Source organism: Lygodium microphyllum, chromosome 2 (genome assembly GCF_053477565.2).
Source record: "Lygodium microphyllum isolate KBCC chromosome 2, Lygodium_microphyllum_v1.1.10, whole genome shotgun sequence".
Taxonomy (NCBI): Eukaryota; Viridiplantae; Streptophyta; class Polypodiopsida; order Schizaeales; family Lygodiaceae; genus Lygodium; species Lygodium microphyllum.
In genome coordinates this window covers 183078833-183094221 of record NC_141136.1, presented here as the reverse complement: position 1 = coordinate 183094221, position 15389 = coordinate 183078833, and the positions used below count along the sequence as shown (strand labels likewise).

The window sequence follows — 15389 nt, the reverse complement described above, 5'->3', positions numbered from 1 at the left end:
ACATCATTTGTGGCTATTCCTAATCTTCTTGCACAAACTGGTGAAATGAAGGAATGTGTACTGCCACAATCAATCAAGGTTTTGAAGCTTTTACCTTGATAATACGATGGTGTTTGAATCACCGAGAGTTGGCGATTCGGGCCTTTCTTATGAAGGGTGGCATGAACTATTGTTTTCTCAATGTCAGCTTCCATGGTTGGATCTTCTTCATCACCGAGCTCCTTGTTGGCAACACTGGCGGTTCTCCCTTTGGCCCTGGTGGTGGCTCCTTGCCCATGGGCGGCTCCTTAGAATGGCCGTTGACGTTGTCCTCTGCTAAGCTTGGGACATTGCCTTTTAAAGTGACCAGGCTCGTTGCAATGGAAGCAACGGAGATTGCGGCCATTACCTTGTGCAGGAATGAAGTTGTTAACAGCGTTCGCCCTAGCTTTCTTCCTTTATTCCTGGTTTTGGCCCTGCGCTCTCTTGGTCTGGGACCTATACACTCCCTTGTTCTGATTCTTGTAAAACCAAGTCCTGTTATTTCTTGGCTTGGTCTGCACCTCCTGTATTATTGGTGCAGCTCGAGTGAGTACGTCCTGAAGGTCTGTTGGGCACATTGACTCCAGGCGGGTGTTTATGGGGTGGGTTTAATCCGGCACAAAACTTTGACACCTGTTGTGTCATATCCATTTGTGGCGCGTACTTTAAAAGAGAGACGAATTTTGAATAATATGCATCAAGGGATAGACCAAGCTGCTTTAATTCATAAAACCCGTTCATCTTCTGCGTGCAATAGGCAGGTGGCAAATATCTCCCTCACACAGCTCTTTTTAGCTTCTCCCAAGTAACTGACCCTTCCGAGATCCCTTGGTCCCTGCATCATTGCTTCCACCAAAGTCTTGCTTCGCCGGTAAGCTTCAGTTTGGCGAGCATCGCTTGGTTAGCGGGTGCAGTACCTGCTGCTTTGAAATAATCCTCCATGGATTCGATCCAAATCTCGGCATCAGTTTGGACGGTCCTTCCCTTACCATCGAATTCAGATGGTTTGATGTGCTTGAGAAGGAACTTCTTCTCTTGGATTACAGCTGTACTTGGTATAGGAATCGGACTAGGAATCTGCACTTGAGGTTGCGCCTGGGCATTAAGATTCTTTACGTTAAAAACATGCTAAGCGTTTCTCACATTACATTAACATGCCCAGTTCAGCTTTTAGCTAAGTGATCTAATCACTTAACTCCTTTACCAACACTTACAGCCAAGACAGATAGCGATAAAAATATTATTCATTCATATGGGCATAGCCTTTCTAAATACAATTATTTTGGGAAGGTAGAACAAGCTGATTGGTACATCAATTTAGGGAAAACAAGATTGTGTTACATTCAGCTACGGGAACTAAGTAATAGTGATTTTCAGGAATCGATAGGTCATAGGAAGCTTGGGGTATCCTTTCCTTTGATACCCGTTCTTCTCATAACGTCTCAACACCTTGATTCTGTCGGCAGGGATTATTCGAGTCACTTCCTCGTACACATACTTGTTCTGCTTGACCTTTCGACCTCCGACATGTAGGGTTGCGTTTGCTGAGCCTCAACAACGATGAACAACTTCACGATCTTTAAGTCCTCCATCCACTTGATTCTCTTAAAGTTGGTCCGAAGGTACGCAAGTCGGTGGGTAGCTATGTAATAAATTCCTGAATCACCCGTCCATCTTCGTTCCACGTACAGGGGTAAAGGATTGTAGATGTGGTCTAGGATATTCATCATACCTAGCCTCTGTCGATAATCCGAGCCACGCATTGCAGTCATAAACATAACCTGGAACACCGAGAATTTGTTCCATGCTTCGCGACTTTACAGGCCAACATTGATAAGTAAGTAAGGAAATGTTCTTAACAGCAACATTTGCTCTACTTCTCATTAAGTTTCCTTGTAAATATTTAAATCTCGTTGGTTCGCTCTGATACGAACTATAACGTGTCCACCTGTCTACTTGTAGGACACATCTTAGCAGCCCATCGAGAAGAGAGTCCAGAAAGCGCCGCCCGGCACTCCCACGGAATGTCACGGGGTTTGCGATCTAGGTCTTCCTGAGTCTGCCACAAAGCGGAAACATTCCGGCCGTCCCCACTTAGCATCGACCTGAATCAAGGTTTCCCTAATGGTCAAGTTTCTCGGAGATAACTAGCATCGAGCCCCAGATGAACTACTTTATGCAGAAACGTCAAGGTCGAAGCAGATTTATATTGCACTTAGTTCAAGGAGAATGGGAAACGAGAGGGATGCGAAGCTCGACCTCTCTGCCCGTAAGGCATAGTCCCATTCCGTTCCCCTAAAATAGTATAAATCAGGACTCTAGTTGTTGGTTTACCATTTTTCCTTGGATTAAGGTTTATCCCCTGTAAACCCAAATTGTCAATACTTAAGGTTTTCTTTTATTAAGGTCGATAAATCCTGAACAAGCCCGTTGTCCTCACTTGATTGGTCAATTGCTTGCTAGGCAATTCATAATTTCCCTAGGTTGGCAAATCAGCCCCAAGGGAAGGTGATGTAGCAGGATGACTACTCATCCTCTAGATAATTTGACTTGTACTTAGGACTCGTCAACCTTCATCTAAAGAGTGGCAATACCATTTTTTGATTTGGTCATAAAATTATGCGACGTTCCAACTTGATGCACGAGACAAGTGTCGCACCTAGCTTGTGGGATTACTTTTCCCATCACACGGAATTCCTTGGTCAAGAACACCTTTGGTCAAGATGTAGGGTTTGGGAGTCCTCTTGACCCAATCCAACCCTTAACTCTACTAGACCGATAACGCTTTGGTCTCAGGGATCCTAAATTCATACGGAGGTTTGATATTTGGTCAATTGATCCTTAGGGTGAGAACCCTAGATCACTCTTGCACGGGCGTTTAGCTAACCCTAACATTCCGTGAATGTGGATAGGATCTTTGGGATCGGAAATATTAGGTTGGCAACCTAAGTGCGATACTAGGCAGAATTTTAACGTAACTTAACCCTACCTAGCACTTTGAGGTAAGCATCATTTGCAATCTAATCGTACCTTTATGATTTTCATGCGGATTACACAATTACAAGCGATTTAATTGTCTTACGACAAGAGGTGATCTTTCCTTAGAGATGCAAATACTTTCCATAAATATGTAAATAACTGCAAGATAGGTGAGATGCATCATTCCATGCAAATATGCGATTTCAAGACCATAGACCTTTTCCTTCTATCCAACTATAAGATCTACAATGATCGTTACTTTTCCTTGCCCTATGCTATGTTGATGCAACGAAATCAAAGCTTTAATATTTTTATTAAAGATGCATTCAAACTTCGATAAAAGGACTCCATGCATGAGCGAATACCATAAGTTCATCATTAAATTAATCCTTCCTTTAGCACTTTACCCGACTCAAAATGAACTACAATCGCATACAATTTGCAAGATACATAAATCATTTCCATGTATTACAACTATTCAGACATCATTTAATGACCGTCTATGTTTACCTTAATCGCAAGACACAACCAAAAATTAATTAAATAAATGTGTTACGAGTTATATGTCCTATCCTTTGTGAGGTGCAACAAGATGCCTTTGCACAATTCCGTCTTTTTACTTATGCATCATGCGTTCAGGATTGCAACTTGACCATGGAAGTGTAAGCAATTTCAAATGCACGACATGCAACTAAATCTTGTAAATCGGCGAGCAAGTAAATTTCCCAATGTGTTAAAACTTGCCTATGAGATTTAAACATGCTTAATGTATTATTTTCATGCGGGACTATTTAACGAAACCTGGGCATTAGGACTCGCGGCATTGTCCACTCGCGTACTTAGGTTGGAAGCTCCCGCGTGTGCACCTCGCTACTTTTGCTTAGGAGCCATCAATGACGTAGATTTTGACTCAGCAAACTCTCCTTGCCCTTTATTCGGTTTCCAAAACTCCCTTCTGCCTGCAAACTTACTTCCCTTTGCAAGAATCGGCCCTTGTAAACTCGGTTTTTAAAAAAACCGAGAGGTGTGGGTAAATAAGGCTTATGAAAGTCTTATTTAGAAGCTTCTAAGCTTCTATCCAGGGATGACGTGGAGAGAGAATGATTGGAGAGGATGATGAGGACGGAGGTGAAGATGACGACGACGACAACGACGATGATGATGATGATGATGATGATGATGGTGGTGAGGGCGATGGGGACGGCCAGGCGGCGGCGTGATGGCAGCGTGGCAGCGACAAGCAACAGCATGACGTCCTTCTCCCTCTCCTCTCCTCCTCTCAAGCTTGAGAGAGGGGGGTTCTTATAGATTGTGAAGGGGGGGGTAGCCATACACACGGCAGGCAGCATGCCTCCTCCCCCCCCCCCCCCCATGCTCTCCTACTTCACACCCACTCCTCTCACACTCCCTCTCCCCCGCCATGCAACGGCTGAAGGGGAGGGGAGTTTTAATTTAAAAAATTGCCAAAAATTTATCCATTATCCTTTTCCCCTTGGAGGGGTGTTCCCACGTGGAACTACGGGTCTTTAGCCACAGTCTCTTATGCACAAGGAGTTTGATGATGCATGCGGAGGGAGCACTTAGCCACCAACATTTATCGTTGCAGGAGATTACTTTGGGTTGCTTTTGCGCGAGATTTAGAATCTTGAATATTTCGTAGCGGAAATATTACACTTTCTCTCTCTAACCTCCAAGTATTGTTAGTATACTTGTAATTTGTAAATTGTGGTTATAGGTAGGCCCCTCAAATGTGGTAGAAGTTGTTACCGACAATGCATCGAATTGCCGACGCATGGGCCATTTGATTGAGGCCAAGTTTCCGACAATTGTGTGGACTCTATGTGCAAGTCATTGTTTGGACTTGCTCATGGAGGACATTGGAAAGCTCAAGTGGGTGAAGAGGATGGTTTGCAAGGCTACATCAGTTGTCACCCTCTTCGTGGTAAAGGTAAAGGTAAAGGTGCTTGCCATGTATTGTGAGCATAGTACACCGGAGCTGAAGAAGTCTTCTTTAACTCCCTTTGCTTACATATAGTTATTGTTGGAGTGCCTTTATGAGGTGCGGTCTGCCTTACACTACCCAATGGTGTCCACTCGATGGAATGAGTGCGATGAGCATGAGACAGAGGAGACCAAAGCCATACAGTGCTTGTGCCTTAATGAGCAGTTTTGGCAAAAATTCCGTGTCATTGTCATTGTCATGACTCCCTTTTATAGAGTATTATGTATGAGAGGTTGCAAGGGATCCACCATGAACATTCTCGTTCACTTCTTTAGAGCAGCATTGGTGGAGGCACGTGCTTGTATAGTAATCACATAGACACAGTGTGCACCTATTTTAGAGATAGCAAAGAGGAGATGGACATGGATGCATAAGCCCATCCATGGTTTTGCCGCATTGGTACATCTGGCATACAAGTCGCCTATGGTAATGGATGATAAAGAGTTCCGTTTGGACCAACTTGCTTATTTGACTTATGTGATCCCTGTGGATGACTACAATGTAGTGCTGGAGGAGCTAGGATGCTATGCAGATCAAAGAGGGCATGTGGCTTTTGGTTCTCCCACTTATTGGAGAAGAGAGTCACTTGTGAAGCCTTTATTTTGGTGGCAAAACTTTGGATATGCATTAGAGACCCTTCAGCCCTTAGCCATGAGGGTCCTTGCCCAAAATTGCTCTTTAGGTGCATGTGAGATAAACTAGAGTACCTCTTCTCTCATTCACACAAAGATTTGCAATCAGTCTAGTACACGACAATTAGAGCGGCTAGTCTATTGCCGCACTAACTTACGCGTAATGAGGGCTATGATGAGCATGGGTAGTCCAAAGCAAGTAAAGTTTAAACACTTAACCATTAAATTTAAATTTTACTTTTTTAAACTTTGAAGTTTATACTTTACAATTTAGACTTTAGTATTTACAATCTTACATGCATTGTGTAGGTGAATGTTAATACATTCAAGTTGATGGGCAACACTCACTCTTTCGAGTGTGCATCAGGAGATGGACAAGGAGATGATTTTTGCAGAGCTCTATAGAGAGCTTATAGCAACAGATACTCATGACACTCGTAGTAGCATGCTCGTGGGCAAGGTGTTCGAGTAGGTGGTAGCAAGGGCATGGTCATTCGAAGGCCTCCAGCATCAACAAGCAATGGTTCGAGTGGCTTGCAGACATATGTCATGCGGGGCTCTAGTAGCTTAAAGTGAAAATAGCCATTTCATTTACAAAATAGGATAAATACATGAGGGTGACTATCACGGTTGCATGTGATACAACTACAATCTAGTGTATCTTAGTGACATCATATATGTGGATACAATGATAGTAGATAGCAACAGATACTCATGATACTCGTAGTAGCATGCTCGTGGGCAAGGAGTTCGAGTAGGTGGTAGCAAGGGCATGGTCATCAACGAGCAATGGTTCGAGTGGCTTACAGACATATGTCATACAGGGCTCTAGTAGCTTTAAGTGGAAATAGCCATTTCATTACAAAATAGGATAAATACATAAGGGTGACTCTCACGGTTGCATGCGATACAACTACAATCTAGTGTATCTTAGTGGCATCATGCATGTGGATACAATGATAGTAGATACAAAAAAGAGAGAGAGACCTATGAATCTATGATGAGGCATCACTATCATCATCATCATCATCAGAACCATCTGAGTGCTCATCAAGAGAGTCTGAAGATGACTCCTTGGCATTGGATGATGAGACACACTGATACTCATTCTCACTGATGAGGTTACCATCATCATCAAATGATGGTTCCCTAGATGGCAGCTGTGTAGACAAGGGGGGGATGTCATTACGAGGCTGAGGATAAATCATGTTTTAAAAAAAATTTGTACTAATATCGCACTATACCTTTTAAAATCATAAGGTACCATTTAAGACCATATCTTATCATATCCTACCTAACAACTATGCTCTGTGTGTGTGTGTGTGTGTGTGTGTGTGTGTGTGTGTGTGTGTGCGTGCGCATGTGTGTTTTTACTACAACATAGCACCCGAGAAGTACAGCTCTGACCACTTATAGACAGGCCCTGATGCTGCAGATGAGAGCCCTCTATCTCTCGGCTATCAGTCTGCAACGGCAGCAAAATCCTGGCCTGACTGCAATGGACTTGTAAAGACAAGTTACAGCTGTGACCTGTTCTACAAATCAATGGAAAACGAGGTGCTTCATGAAACACTACAGCCTGGTCAGGTCTGCGCTTTCCTATCTGCAGGTCTGGGTGACTGTCTGTGAAAATTCACCCATCTGGACTGCAAATCTGTAATGATAAATGAGAAATTAAGGATGCAAAAACGCAACTCCTATTTATGAGAACTGGGGGTGCATTTGGTACCCATATGCCCAAGGCACTTGGAAGGTGTTTCAGTCCTTCCAAAGTGCATTCAGCAAAGGTACCTCCTGAAACTGAGAACTGGATATCATAATCTTTAACATCAACATGGCTACCATAGCATAGCAGAGGGTCACAACACTCTGCAAACACTGTAACTTACAAACAGCATGACTTTTCCTGTCTTTGTACCCTGCAGGCAATCTTATCAGCTGGAGAGAGAGTCTGTGTACAATCCGTTTCCAAAAAACAATTACCAGGTAATCCTTAAAATATTTTTTCCACCCAAACATAACATAAACTGGCAGTTTTAACGCAAAGATGCTTTTCACTTATACATATGAAACTATGTTTTGCTAAAACTTAACAAAGCAATCAAAATTGAGGTGGTACCAAGCTCAATGGATCCTTTGTCAAATTTGTAAGTTGGTTGAAACATGATATAGGCCTCACGCATGCCCTGAAACACGTTGCCTGATTTCATCTCTAACCTCAGCTGATCTTTCTTGATCAGATCCTCCCAATTCTTACCATACGCTAAGTCAACTGCTTCCGCATATGACAAGTCAACAAGTCTATAATTGAAATCGCCAAGCCAAATGAGTAGATCAGCTTCAGATAGTTCTGGCATGTTAGCACTCACATCTCCTGATTCATTATCCTGTCAAATGCCAAGTCCCTGACATCAACAGATGTAGAATACAGAAAGGTATATCTATGAAATCACAAAATGGATCCTTGAGATTGCACAATCAAAAACATGAAAACCCACGCAGAGCAACAAATTTGACGAGATAGAACTTTCTTGAACTTAACTCATACACTATTCAACTTTGGCTCTAAACAAGTTGCATCCTATGAAAATAGGCTCTAGCTTCAAGTAGAAATTTAAAGATAGAAGAAATGAAAAAAAAAATCGTGTTTCAATAACATGTTTCAGCGCTCTTAAAACAATGCAATTTCTCTTATGCAAAATAGTCTTAGTGTACAACAAAAAAAAAAGTTTGTTAGCCTGGAATATAACGAAAATGACAATTTTCAGAACATGTCAACAGGAATTTGAGATTTGCACTCTTGAACATTCTCCGCTTGGGCAATCTTCCTTCCTTCAACATTTTCATCTCGAAAGGCCTCCTACTTAGGCTTGGTGTTGAGCATCTACTGCGTGCTTCAAAGGGCTGCTTTCTTTTGCTTTTCATGCAAAAGTGCTGACCAATGATTGAATGTATTTATTGTTTTGTCTAGAGATGCCCAAGGAGCAGTGCCTCTTGCTCTACCTCTTACATACATGCAAGCAATCCAATGTGACATCTTAGAAGCATTGAAATACTGACTAACTAAAGAAGCACAGTATGCAAGGTCTGGCCTAGTATAAATCAACCAAAGTAATTTTCCTACATAAGTATGCTCATTGAAGGGCTGATCTAGGGAATCCTTAAAAAGTTTAGCAGTGGGATCAAGAGGCATGGCCACAGTGTGTGTCTGATCAGTGCAATATTGCTCAACTAATTGAAGGGTGTACTTTTGTTGTGAGAAAAAAATACTATCCCCAGATCGAACTACTCCATCCCCAAGAAGTAGGATAACTAACCAAGATTAGTCATCTCGAATGTAGAACAAAGCTGGCCTTTATATAACGGAATCTAAGCCAATGATAAATAAATCATCAACATATAGAAGGATATAGTTGGCCCCCTCTAAAGCGGTTTTTACATATAGGTTCAGGTCACAAGGGATAGAATGATAACTATGCGTTCTAAGGAACTCATCCACCTTATGGTATCAAGAATGCAATGCCTTGCTTCAACCCATAAAGAGCTTTAAACAAACAAAAGACCTTCTCTTTATGGTCTGTAGATGAAAAGCCAAGAGGCTACTCCACATAGACTTCCTCCTCCAAGTAACTCTTTAGGAAGGCACTTTTAACATCCATCTATTAGGGCGGCCAACCATGATGACATTTTGTTCATTTGCTAATCTGATACTTGTGTTTTGCTACATGCTATGATCCAACTACTACTCAATGTTTCTACTTATCACAATTCGTTCTTGTATCCCACCCTTGCATTTTATTATTCTAGCTGTTTGTAATGTGTTCTGCAGCCTGTCGATCTAGCATTCACCTTTTCAAGCTATCATGTTGTGAGGCTTTTTCGTAAGGATCTAAACAAGATTAAGAATTTAATAGTAACACATGGACTAGCTACAAAAAGAAGAGGAACGACTAGCTTTGTGCCTCTTGGTAAAACTAATCTGGATGGTTTGGTAACTACAAATCTTATGTTTTTGGTAGGAGAGAGTTCCAAAATTTTCTCCCATGACTACCAAGGTTTTGTTTGGAGCCATGGATATCCATTAGAAGTGTTTTAGGGTTTTGTCTTGGTGAAAACACTATGGTTGACGTTGAGATTTGAGACTTGGTAGCTTGACAATGGAAGCACGTGTATCATCATGAAGTTGTATGTGATAGCACGAAAGGCCAAAGATCATCATCTCTATGTGGTAAGTTTCAAGACTAGTAAGTTGATGACCTAGTGTTAACTTGTACCTTTGACTATGATGTACTCCTTGATTCCTTGGAAGGTTGCATGGTGGTATTCTATGATGATGGCATGGTGGGTTGCTTACGTGACCATGGTATGTTGAGTTAGTATTAAAAGCACATGTCTATACACATGTCTGTGAAAGTGGTGAAAGAGTGGCTGTGTACTAGGTTTTCCAACACTAAAGAATACGGAGATGGTGCTTTTTGAGGTTGTGACATCACCGATGAGACTAGCAAAAGCAAAAGAAAATATCAAAAGCATACTCTCTTGGGCGAAAACATAAAAGTAGGGACTTACATTGAGAAAGTGAAAAAAGCAACAAGCTTTAAAGCTCCAATAGGACTCACTTGTTAGAAAGAGGGGAGGACAAATTGAAAAACTAGACCACTATCAATATCGACGAAAAGAGCATGAAGATGAGAGTGGTTTGGCTAGAGGCCACAATGATGAATCTTTGAAGTTGAAGTTGAAGTTGAAGTGGTGGTGTGAACAAGAAGATGAGTTCATGGAATTATAGAGCGTGAGAAATTTGCACACATACTTGTGCCAAAGGCTTGATAATGATAAGCATTTTGGTCGAGATATAGAGGTGACTCATGGATTTGGGAGTTGTCCTTGTGGGTCGTGAGATTTTGGAGTTGAAATTTCTTCAACAATTGTCTAAGAGTTTCTACTTGCATATTTTTTTTTTGAATATAGCGAGAGCTCAACACCAGTCACGTCGCAAGCTCCCCCCTCCGCTTTGTTTCATCACGCCTGCCCCCCAAATCGATCACACCCCCCCACTCCGTCTCATCGCTCCCTCCTGCTCCGTCTCATCGCACCCGCCCCCAGATCATTCACGCCATCGTCAGCAGTCGTTTCCTTAGCTCCCCCCCCCCCCCTCCCTACGTTGAGTCCCCCCCGCCCCGACAGTCCCCCCTCCCCCCCGGCACGATGTCTCTGTCCGCGATCTCAGCTCTGTCTGTGGTGCCCAATACACCCCCCCCCCTCCCCATTGCTCCCCCCACCCTCCAATTGCTCCCTCTATCTGCAGCAACTTTCCCCCCTAAGTAGCACCGCGACATGTTTGGTAGTTCTCTCAGAAGGGATGCGCAATGGAAACCTCTGGTCAAACGCCGGCGCACTCAACGAGTGTCCCCCCAATCAAACACCCTGCGCGTCATCTTCTCTGAGAAGCAGCTCTTAGCCGTCCGAGCTAAGAAGCTGGAGCTAAAGGAAACAACGGTTTATGGTTAGGTAGTAGAACATTCCCTAGCCACGGCCCAACTTTAGGACTGACTCCACTCCACGCTGCGCATCGGCACAGCACATATCGTGGAGGTGGTCCTAATGGGCCAAGAGATCTTCATGGTCCAGCTCAGTTCGGCAGACATAGCTCGCGAGTTACTTGCCAATTCACCATATACGTCCACGAAGGGGGTCATATACATGGTCCCTTGATATAGTGGCTTTACTGTGGAGGCATTTGCACTCCACAGCATGTTTCTTCGGCACTCGGACACCCTTCTCTTCCCCGGCTTGGCGATAGAGTATCGCTAGCTAGTGGAAGACTTTTGACGGCTCTTCGGCACTATCCTTCCCGCGTCTTTTGCGGATGTAGTAATAGTAGCAAGAGCCCCAAAGGTATGGGTGGCAGTGAAAGAGGTCAAGAATATCCCACAGTTCCTAGAGATTGAGGTGGGCGGGCATTCCTTTAGGCAGCAGGTCGTTGTGACGGGGCAACCAAGGCAATACCTGCGCTGCCATGACTTTACTTTGGGCACTAGGCAGCAGAGTGTACGTGCTTCGGTGCGAGGGCGGCCCCACCTATAGGCCCACAGGTGGATGCGGACGGTTTTACACAAGTACAGAGACAACAGAGAGGAAGACCGCAGGGGGGACCGCAGGGAACTCCTTAGACACAGACATGGCAGGGTAATGGAGAGTGAGAATCCCCCCCTGGCAAAGCACCACGCGCCCCCCCCCAATCTCCTCGCCCCACCCGACAGGTCCACAGATCTCCAGATCCACCCCCCACAGAGGCGTTTCAAGCCACATCACCTAAGGGCTCACAGCCCCCACCCCCTCCACCCCGACCCTAGCATACACCCCTCCCCTCCCCCAAAGACACAGGCCCCCCCTCCATGCCCACCGGGCGCCTCTACCCCGCTACCGTCTCTCGAATCTCACCCCCCCCCATCACCCTCGCCCCCCCGCCCTCCCTCCCCTGATATCCACCCAGTTCAGGCGACCCCTCCCCCTCCCATCCCCATCCTCCCCACAGGAGAGGAGGAGCCCCAGACCCCAACATCTTCCACCCATCGAATCCCCAGTCCCTCCTACCCCCCTCACACAACCACCAACTCATCCGCCCATGCCGTATGCCACACTTACCCGAGACAGGCGTAGCTACTACCGCAGGAGTTTTTTCGCAGTGGGCCGTGGTCTTATTTGAGAGTTGCAGAGCGCGGAGTCTTCCCACTACCCCTAGAGGTGGAACTCTTTGTGGTACGCAAGGCTAGGTGCAGCAAGGTCCATCTACTAGCACCACTAGATGGACCAAATTACACCTTCTTCACTCAGACCTCTCACACAGGAGAATGGACGACGACTCAGATAGAGGAGGAGGTGAAGAGCCAGGTGGCAGACCACATCTCTCAGTGGATGGGAAAACGGGGTTTGACACTCTTCTCCCAGCACTGATTGGGCTGCATGATGGACATCAATCGGTGAGTAGGGGCCGAGGTTCCTCGTCTGAGCATTATCTTTCGAGCCCCCCTGCAGTAGAGAGCGCCAGCAGATGTAATTGAGTGGCCCCTAGCACAGGCGGCGTGTTTCTACCAGTGTACGGAGTCTCACCTCTCAGCTTGGTTGATTGATGCCTTGGTGGTACCACCAGGAGCGTCCATCACCCCCATGGTACATCCGAGAGCTACCATGGGGAAATGAAGTTCACCATCCAGGCCATTCGCGAAGCGCATCCGATGCCTCATAGCTCTTCTTCTTCGTCTACAGCATCCATGCCGAACAGATGTCTGTTCGGTCAGTCATAGATCTCCCCATGAGTTTACACCTTGCATCTTGGAACGTGAATAGCCTCCACTATAGGGGGGCGGCTCCACGAAGTTGATTGTTTGGCAAGAGCTACAGCCTACCCTTGCCGGTCGGATCAACATCTTACTTCTACAGGAGCACAAGCTCACCCCCACCCAGGCTCAAAGGATAGGGAAGGTTCTCCCGGGCAGCTCGCACACCTACTGGGAGCACGCCATCGGTACCCACAATAGGAGTGAAGGCGTATGCACCTCTATTGGCCTGAGTCTCACCGCTTGTATACAAGACCACGCGACGATAGTGGCAAGGAGGGTTCTATGGATCAAACTGGATGAGGCTTTAGCGGACCAACAGGGCAAAGGCAGAAACTACCAGGGCATGACTGGGGAGGAGCAGGAGGCATGGGAGGTCTTCCCACTGGCAGTAGGAGCACGTGACGCCTGGAGAGATCCTGCCTTCCACAGGAGGGAGAGATCCTGGACTTCTCTTGGGGATACAGGCAGCTAGGTGGTGTCTTGCTGGAGCGGTTGGACAGGTTTTATGCAGGAGAGTGGGGATGCTCTTGCGGAGGTTAGATTGGGCAGTTGGTGGGCACCACGCTGTCTGATCATTGCCTGGTGCTCCTAACACTTGATCCTCCTGATGCGCGATCCTATCGAATCCCGGACTCGATCTATAAGATGGAAGGAGGTAATGAGACAGATTGAGCAGATTTGGACTAGGGAGTGGGGCAGGAGGGACTGAATCGTAGAGGAGATTGCAGAAATCCTAGCCAAGTCGAGCGGCATTTGCGAAGAGGCAACCATACAGGCCAAGCAACAGAGCTGGGAGGAGGAGAGAGCACTTTGGCGGGACCTTGAAGCTGTTGAGAAACCCTTCACCCACAGTTTGCGTTTTTGCATTTCTGCGTTTTGCGTTTAGGGTTTGCAGCCCCAAAAAGGGACGCCATCCTAGACTGACTATGCCTATTTATAGGCCACTCTCTCATTCATTCACTACGGCTCATTCATTCAGTCCGTCACCTCTTCTCTCCAGCCTATCCACTACCCTCACACCCCTTCAGGAGGACATTGCGGTTTGTGGTTCGTAGTTGTCTTCATCATCTTCCTTGTGCTACGGCACCCTTGTTCCCTTGTATCACATCCACTCCATGATTCAGAACTTCATCATTCCATTCATCAGAGTTTCGTCTCCCTTCTCTTCTCTTCTCCATGTTTACCGAGTTCACTCTATGTTCCTCCCCACAAACCCTACTGTCTTGCTGGTGCGTCATCTATTGACATGGTATCAGAGCTGGATCTGCTCAAACAACGGCAAAGATGCTCCACTCCAGTGAAAGCAAAGACCGGTGGCGGGTTCGGCATTTACTTCTCTTCTTCTTCCGCTGCATCAAAATCTCGTTTTTGCAGATTTCAAGTATTTCAGCTTGCTGCCCACACCCCAAACGCGGAGGACATCGCCGTCCAAGCTGGCCATTGCTGTCTAGAACAGTCTGGTGCCTGTTTCCAGCCTATCACACACTGTTCGGAGCTGATTTCAGCATATTGACTACTGCTGCCGTTTTCTTCTTGCGTTTTTAGCCTTTCTCTCTCTTACGAGCTGTCCTGCCTGCGTTTTTAGTCTTTCTCTCACCTGCTGCCTACGTTTTTAGTCTTTCTCTCTCCAACACATTGTCCTGCCCGCATTTTTAGTCTCTCTCTCTCTTGCTGCCTACGTTTTCAGTCTTTCTCTCTCTTGCAAGCTGTCCTGCCTACGTTCTTAGTCTTTCTCTCTCCTCCAGGCTGTCTTGCCTGCGCTTTTAGTATTTCTCTCTCCTACAAGTTGTCCTGCTTGCGTTTTTAGTCTTTCTCTCTCCTCACCTGCGTTTTTCTACTGGTCGCAATCTCTTACTGCTGGTCACATCCTCCTCCCATTGGCAGCTCAATTTCAACCCTTCCACTACCCTCTCACCCCTTGAGGTGGACATTGCAGTTCGTGCTTCACACTACCCTCACACCCCTTGAGACGGACATTGCGGTTCATGGTTCATGGTGGCTGACCTCTTCCTCCTTCAGGAAGGCACACTCGTATCCATGGCTTCTTTACCAACAGATGACCAGACTACTGGGTGCTCCTACTGTGGCATCACTGGACACACCACCAATGCTTGCCGACTTCGACCCTTGCTCCCCACTCCTCCGGAGTATATGCGCCTTCCACCAGGCACTCCTTGTGCCACCTCTCCTTTCTAGGCCACAGAGATCGTTATGCATCGGTTATCAGAGTACTATGCTCAAGGCAATAAGATGCATCCGATGCGCACTAAGTCCTTTTGAGCACATGGAGGATCGATTGGCGCTATGACCTCCTGGAGATCGTCGCAATGCCAACGACAATCTTCTCCCACTTATTTTCAAGTACAATGGCTTCCACGACCTACGGATCTGCACTCCACTCCATCGAGAGAC

At 45.8% G+C, this 15389-nt stretch overlaps 1 protein-coding gene across 5 annotated transcripts in view; it reads right to left on the bottom strand.

Annotated features, from left to right (window-relative positions):
* The window catches only part of LOC148040682 (type I inositol polyphosphate 5-phosphatase 13-like), an 84826-nt gene that overhangs the window by 14779 nt on the left and 54658 nt on the right, over positions 1-15389 (bottom strand). For all 5 annotated transcript variants that reach the window (XM_087660997.1, XM_087661005.1, XM_087661013.1 and 2 more), the window contains one exon: positions 7754-8021. In XM_087660997.1, coding sequence (XP_087517123.1) covers positions 7754-8021 — 268 coding nt within the window. The remainder of the gene's footprint in view (positions 1-7753; positions 8022-15389) is intronic.